We start from the raw sequence: 7,762 nt of genomic DNA on the forward strand, positions 1-7,762 counted from the left end.
TGCATTAACATAGTGCACAGGTCATGGACAGATGATGGTAATAATGGCAGCTACCAGGTATTAAACACCCACTGTATGACAGCCTCACCTAATTCTCAGGACATCTCCATCAAATGGGGATTTCTATCTCCATGTTTCAAATGAGATGGAGACTCCTACAGATGAGCAGCTTGCCTAAAGTCACATAGCTAGTGAATGGCAGAGCTGGGATTTGAACCCAGGCTTATCTGACCAGGGCCAATGGTGGTCACCTGCTTCTCCAGAGACTAGAGTTCTATTGTATTCTGAATTTGTCAGCTTTCATCTGAGTGACAGTTACAGCTTGGGGCATCCCATTCTTCTGTTTTTAGTATCTTTTATTTGTAAGCAGTTTAAGATACATAAGAAGTTTCAAAAACAGTACTGAGAGTTTACCTTCCCCTGGTTCCCCCAATAATATCTGATCTATGCATAGTACATAGTCAAAACTGACAATGACTCAATACTATTAACTCAGAGAAAAACCTGATGTGAATTTTGCCTCTATTAGTATTTAACTATCATTACATGATGAATGTATAAAGCAAATAAATATGTCTCTCAAAAATCAGTGTAATTATTGGGGTGCCTGGGTGGCTTAGCAGGTTAAGTGTCCAACTCTTGGTCTCAGCTCAGGTCATGATCTCATGGTTTGTGAGTTCGAGCTCCATGTTGGGCTCTGCACTGACAGCACAGAGCCTGCTTGGGATTCTGTCTCTCCCTCTCTCTGCCTCTCCCCTGCTCGCTTGTGAGCTCTCTCTCCTTAAAAATAACTTTAAAAAATTAGCATAACTATCAGAAATACACCAGACCCAATGACTGATGTGCCCCTCTCATCACAAGTTTATTACAATAAAACCTGCCTCTTTTCAGTTTGCACAAATAGGTCTGACCAAACAAGAATACGTTCTCTTTTCTTCCTCTGTCTACTCTTTCCTCCTTCTCATCTCTCAACTTGGATTTGCCAAGAGGCATTACATTTTAAAATGGACACTGACAAACTATAGTTTGTTCACCTGAGAGCAACTAAGTGGCAAGAAGTTCAGGTTCCAAAGAATAAAATCCAGTTGCAAAAATGAATGGCTGGAACTTTAGAGAGGAAAAGTGGGCCAAAAGGTTAAAAGAATTTGACTGGAAGGGAGTTGCTCCCATGCAAGGTGCCCAGGAATCAAACTGGTAACATAAAGGCCGCTGCTGGAGATGGACAACTGGTTTTGGCCAGGTACAGAGCTCAAAACTTGAAAAAGTCAGACAAGCTTCTAAGGTTCTTTGTGCAGCTTGAAAACACTGCTTTCCAATTCTCCCAAAGTGATCTATTCACTTTTGTCCCAGATCCTGCAGTCTCTAAGTTCATCTGATTTCTTTTTAAGGAGACTAGCTAACCCTGAGCTATGCAGGAGAAAGTAGTTACCAGTAGGCAATTTTGACAAAGTTTGTTCTCCAAAACTCACTTAAACTCCAGACATTTGGTGATCTCTTTCTGCAGGTGCATCACCTCATACAACAGGTTCTGGAGCTGCAGGTGATAGGCATCTACTTTCTGCTTGGCCTGAAAGGAGGACAAGGTCAGAGGTAAGTGGGGCAAGTCAGGTCAAACAGAGCAGCAGCAAACTCAGGGAAGAGGTAAAGGGGATTAAGAAGCGGATGGGGAAGAGGGAGGAGGAGGATTAAACCTCTCAATTCCTACCTCATGGGTCTGATCTCTTCCTTTCTTCAACCTGATATGGGCTAATCGATTAAGCTTCTTTAGAGTCATGAAATGCACACAGCTCTGGATCCTCCGATCTTCTATCTCAACTGCCTGCAGGCAAAGAAAACTGGTGAAGACCTTGACAACAGGTGATGGCTCAGTTTCCTTCAGCCCCTCACTGCTGACCTATCCCCACCCAGGGCCAAAAACAGATACTGGAAGGAGCTCAGAATGATGAGAACTGTCGATGGAAAATGGAGCAAGTATAGCCAATGCACAATTAATATCTGTCCCAGGGCACCTGGGTGGCTTAGTCAGTTAAGTGTCTCTTGATCTTGGCTCAGATCATGATCTCACGCCCCATGTTGGGCTCTTTGCTGACAGAGTACAGCCTGCTTGGGATTCTCTCTCTCCCTGTCACTCTTTGCCCTCCCCCACTCTCTCTCTCAAAATAAATAAACTTTAATAAACATTAAAAAATAAAACCAATTAATATCTGTTCCTACATATTGTCTACAGAGATCCTAACAATAGCAGCATCCCGCCATACAATTTGATCTCTATGAATAACCTTACAGAATAACTTAAATGAACATACCAGAATTATAGCTATAAAGCTTGGCAACAGTAAAATATGATGTAATAATCATAACAATATTGGGCCAGGATAAGCACAAATAAGTGAGATTCTTGGCAATACATGGGTTTTGTTTTTAGTTACACTGTTTAGTTTCTTTGCCTCAAAGTCTGGTTCATTCATTTAATACTAACAATTTCATTTTTGGTCTCTATAACATACCTGTACCTATCCATCCTTACAACAGCAAAGGAATTTACACATATCATCATTTCCCAACACCTACAAAATGCCTGACATGTAATAAGTATTAATTGGATGAACTGTCAAATTACACTTAGGAGAAAAATTAATTATCCTGTACTTTTGTTACTCTAATTGATGATTGGGGAGCGATGAAATGTTTCAATAAATTAATAAGCACCATCTCTGGAGCCCGCAGACTCCAACTACCTGATCATGGTTAGGCCAGAAGACCAAGATCAGGAAGGGCTCTGGTGGGTGCAAAACAAGTCCATCCGTGCAAACCCACCATGTTCATGTCTGCCCCAAACCACTGCTACTCCTTACCACATCCTTGCCTCCTCGGCTCTTCAGGTCCTGGATCTCAGCCATGAGCCTCTGCAACTCCTGGCACGTGTACTTGTACAGCTCATAGTCTCTGCCAGGGTCCCGCAGGTCCACCTCAGCCTCCTCGCTGTAGTATTTACCTTCCTGTGGAAGCACGGATACATGCCTTGGGTGGGGAATAAAAGTCTCCCTGTTGGGACCAGGGACACTTGGCTGAAATCAGTAACAATGAAACCCCAAATCATGTCTCTAAAAAAATCTGGTCCTCAAGGTGCGCCTGGCTGGCTCAGTTGGTAGAGCATGAGACTCTTGATATCAGAGCTGTGAGTTCGAGCCCCCATGTTGGGTGTGGAGATTACTTAAAAATAAAATCTTAAGAAAAAAAAATGTGGTCCTCAAATCAAATGTTTTCCTTCTTCTCAAAATGGAAAAGAATCCCTCTTTTTTTCTAATTATAAAGTAATGCATCCTTGGTGTCAGAGACTCAGAATATAGTGAGCAGTATCAAAAACAAAATGAAAAGTTGCCTGTAATCTCACCTCCAAACTGAAACAACTATTTTTAATACTGTGGATAAACACAAATTTTATTTTGAAACAAAATGGAATCACACTGTCCATGCTATTTAGTGCAGTTTCTCATCCCAATAAATTAAATATCCATCAAAATGGCTGTGTGAGAATCCACTGTATAGATGAACCAGAATGCATTTAACCAAATTCCTACTGATGGGTGTTTAGATGGTCAAATCAAGCTTTAGCAGAGACTAAAATATCGTAATTGGTCACCCAGCCTTTGGAGTAAATGGAACACATCTCTTGAAGAGAGTTAGCTAATGATACTATATTGCATATTTGAAAGTTGCTAAGATAATAGGTCTTAAAAGTTACCACAAGAAAAAAAAACCTGTAACTACATACGGTTAAGTAGACTTTTGTAGTGATCATTTTACAACATACACAGATTTCAAATCATTATACACTTTAAATTAATGTTATATGTCAATTGCATCTCAATAAAGAAGAATTAATGCCTACACAATGGATAAGGTTTTTTCTTACTCTAGATTTCCTAAATCTGAGAAAAAGATCGTTTTCTACTTAAATTCAAGCTCCTATGCTTCTCTAATCCAGTTAAAAAAAAAAAAGTAACCAACCAATCAAAACAATTAGGTCACAAATTAGCTTGACAGGAGCACCCGGGTGGCTCAGTCAGTTAAGCGTCCAACTCTTGATTTCGGCTCAGGTCGTGATCTCTTGGTTCATGGGATTGAGCCCCGAGCTAACAGTGCAAAGCCTGCTTGGGATTTTCTCTCCTACCCCTCTCTCTCTGCCTCTCCCCCACTCACACACGTGGGCATGTGCTCTCCCTCTCTCAAGATAAATAAATAATCTTTAAGAAAAATTAGCTTGAGAGATTTAAAGACAGGGAAATAATAAAAGGAAGAACCTGCTGACAGCATGAGCTCTTAGGCCACAGAAGAGATTCTGCGGAGATGTTGTTCTGGTACTTTCTCAGTAGCTGACCAGGAATGCCACATCTCCAGTTTCTGGTGGTATGCTGCAGATACTGGCTTCTTCTGACTCTGGAAACTTGGGAGACACACACCATACTAGAATGCATTGTCTGTTCAGGCACTATTCATGTCTGATATAGGCTGGTTGGTTCTTGGAATGCTGCAGCTAAACCAAATGTGAATACTCAGGTTTTGCAGAACCAGGGGAATTCCAGGCACCTGGTCAAGCAGAGGCCACCTGGGAGGCCATCACTGTGACCCTCAGCTGCTGCAAACCCACAGCCAGGTGATTCGCCACAAGCTGTAATTTCTCAGCAGCATGGCAGCACTGGCTGATCTCACCTGTTCTGTGTCAGAACGGTTACGCTTGCCTTCAGATGGAGCTCCATCACTTCGGATCACTTTGGGCTTCCGTTTCTTGCTTGATTCTGATGACATGGTTGTTTGATAAGGTCAAGAGGAGATAGAGACCTGTTAAAAGGAGAAAACTTTTGCAATTTTCCAGAGTTGGAATTGGAGATTTTCCTGGAGTCAGAATACTTAAGTCTAACTAGTAGTGCTGGCCACTAACAACCTTGGTAACTCAAAAAAAGGGTCACTCAACCCTCCAAAGCTTCAGTTTAATCCTGTGTAAAAAGGGGAATCGGTCCTCAGCCTATCCAAAATGAATTCATCTTCACCTCCTTTAAAGGCGCCGTAACTGGGGTGCCTGGGTGGCTCAGTCGGTTGAACGTCCGACTTCGGCTCAGGTCACGATCTACGGTCTGTGAGTTCGAGCCCCACGTCGGGCTCTGTGCTGACAGCTCGGAGCCTGGAGCCTGTTTCACATTCTGTGTCTCCCTCTCTCTCTGACCCTCCCCCATTCATGCTCTGTCTCTCTGTGTCTCAAAAATAAATAAACGTTAAAAAAAAAAAATTAAAGGCGCCATAACCACATCACTGACTAAACTCCGAAGCTTAGCATATATACCTGTTCCCAATACTATCGATTGATCACCGTGTGCTGGACCTGATCTAAGCACTTTACAGATAAATACTCATTTGATCCTTATAACAAACTTTTCAGGTAAGAACAAGTACCATTTTATAGATGAGAACACCGAGGCTCGGAAAGCCGAATGAGCTGCCCAAGGTTACACGGCTAGTTTGCTAAAGTTGGTTCCATCTGACGCCACATCAGTGCTCTTAACTACATTCTTGTAACACCAATGTGTCTCGCTACCATCTCAGCTGGCAATGCCATCAACTCTTTGGTTGACCCTAAAATTTAAAAGAATAGAATCTACATTTTGTGGGGCTCTAGGGTCACAAAGCATCCTCCCCCTCTGCTACCTCTCCTGGTTGTCACCACAGCCCCTTGAGGTGGGCAGCACCATCTCCCTTGGCCCCAAAAATCTGCCACCAGCATTTACTGAAGGAGCCAATGGCTGATGGTAGTGAGTCAGAGAAGCTCTGAGTTGGAGTCTCCACTCTATTTAACGGCTAGGAGTCCTGAGACAAGTCACTTCACTGTTCTCTGGGCCTGTTTCCTCAGAGGAAATGAGAATAACAGTCCCTACCTCAGGGGTTGTTGTGGACATTGACACAGGAGGCATTCCTCTGGGGAAGGTGATGAAGATGACCTAGCAGTGGGACTGTAAATGGCACATGGATGATCTGAAATAATGTTGAACATCTAAGGAGGTCAATCCCCTTTCAATTCTTTTTAGAAACTTCCGATTGCTTCAAGGAGAACATCTCATTTTCCTAATTTGTCTTTAGCATCTGTGAACATCAATGTTCCTTTCTTAGCAAAAGGATTCTGTCTCAGAGCTTTAGACAATGCAATCTAGCCAGAATTAGTCTGTTTTCATGTTAATTATATTAATTTTTATCATTACTTTCTGCATACTGCCAAGTCTCCGTTTATGGGAGACCATCGAAATTTTCTCCTAAAACCAATTTACTTTTGCGAAGTAAAAAGTGACTCGATTGGGGCGCCTGGGTGGCGCAGTCGGTTAAGCGTCCGACTTCAGCCAGGTCACGATCTCGCGGTCCGTGAGTTCGAGCCCCGCGTCGGGCTCTGGGCTGATGGCTCAGAGCCTGGAGCCTGTTTCCGATTCTGTGTCTCCCTCTCTCTCTGCCCCTCCCCCGTTCATGCTCTGTCTCTCTCTGTCCCAAAAATAAATAAACGTTGAAAAAAAAAAATTAAAAAAAAAGTGACTCGATTAAAAACCTTAGCAAACAGTCTTAAAGGTAAATTGGGCAAAACCCAAAAAGGTGGGACGCGAAAGGCTGAAATGTGAGAAATCCTGACTTGGCTACACAGTAAAGAGACCCAGGCACACGTAAGCACCCAATAAATGTGAGTTGTTATCACCACCACCATAGACATCGACAACGTCGTCGTCACCTAGAGCTGCATAGTGGGGCCCGAAGCTGCTGCTGCCAACATTTTCACCTGAAGAGACTGAGCGCGCGGCGCCGAGCGGCGGGGGACCCCGAAGAGTGAACACGGAGAACTCGGGTCGGACTCCAGCCTGGGGACGCCCTCCGGGAAGTCCGCACCTCGGTCCCGGAGCGCCCCGCCCCTCTGTCCCGCTCCAGTCCTCACCGCGTGCAGCCCCGAACCTGTCGCGGCCAGTGAGCCACTTCCGGCGGCGGAGAGGGGGCTTCCCAGGCACCATAGAGAAACGGAAGGAAAGAGCGGTCTGCCGGAAGCGAGGCGCGGAGGCCGGAAGCGAAGCGCTGAGGCCCCGGCCGGCCGCCGGCTCCCGGCGGAAGTAGCTCCTGGGCTCCGCGCAAGCAAGCGGCCTTGAGACCGGTGTTTGTTAGGAAGGGTCACCAACACCCTCACGCTGTCCTCCAAAACCGGGAAACTGATGCTGCAAGGGCAGAGTCTTAGGTGCCCTGTTTACTCTTTGCCCAGAGCCTAAAGCAACGGCCCCCAACTAGTGCGCGCTCTGCTTCCGACTAGTTGAGTGAATGAGTTCGTCGTAGGTCCAAGATAACGCGAAAGCGTGGTAGTGCCAAGATTTGAAACTGCGGATATGCCTTCATGACCTGGATTCTTAACCACTGTCACATTCACCCAAACATCCCATACTAGTGAGGGCTACAAACCAGGGACGGCATTCATTCTCTGACACTTTTTTCCCCAAGGGTGCATCAGCAGTTTCCTCATTTTAGGCCTGGTTTGTCTAGGGCAGTCACAACTCTCATGCAGCATTTGACAGTATCAAGTGTTTTCTGCCCCTGGTATGAATTCTAAGGACAGGGTTAAGGGCTTTTGGTGTAAATCCTACTCATCCAGAGGTAGAAACACTAATGTCCTGAGTGCCTGGTTATGAAGGGCTGTCCCTTCTGCCATGGGGGTTTGGGAGTGTGCAGAGGCCCTTCCTGAGTATAGCTC

At 44.7% G+C, this 7,762-nt stretch overlaps 1 protein-coding gene across 1 annotated transcript in view; it reads right to left on the reverse strand.

Annotated features, from left to right (window-relative positions):
- The window catches only part of THOC5 (THO complex 5), a 31,482-nt gene extending 24,524 nt beyond the window's left edge, over window positions 1-6,958 (reverse strand). Inside the window, 5 exon segments of the mRNA XM_030336475.1 lie at window positions 1,470-1,567; window positions 1,706-1,819; window positions 2,856-2,999; window positions 4,714-4,842; window positions 6,812-6,958. Of these exon segments, the coding sequence (XP_030192335.1) occupies window positions 1,470-1,567; window positions 1,706-1,819; window positions 2,856-2,999; window positions 4,714-4,809 (452 nt within the window). The 5' untranslated portion in view covers window positions 4,810-4,842; window positions 6,812-6,958.
- Between the last annotated feature and the right edge of the window lie 804 nt (window positions 6,959-7,762).

This window comes from Lynx canadensis, chromosome D3, assembly GCF_007474595.2.
Source record: "Lynx canadensis isolate LIC74 chromosome D3, mLynCan4.pri.v2, whole genome shotgun sequence".
Lineage (NCBI taxonomy): Eukaryota > Metazoa > Chordata > Mammalia > Carnivora > Felidae > Lynx > Lynx canadensis.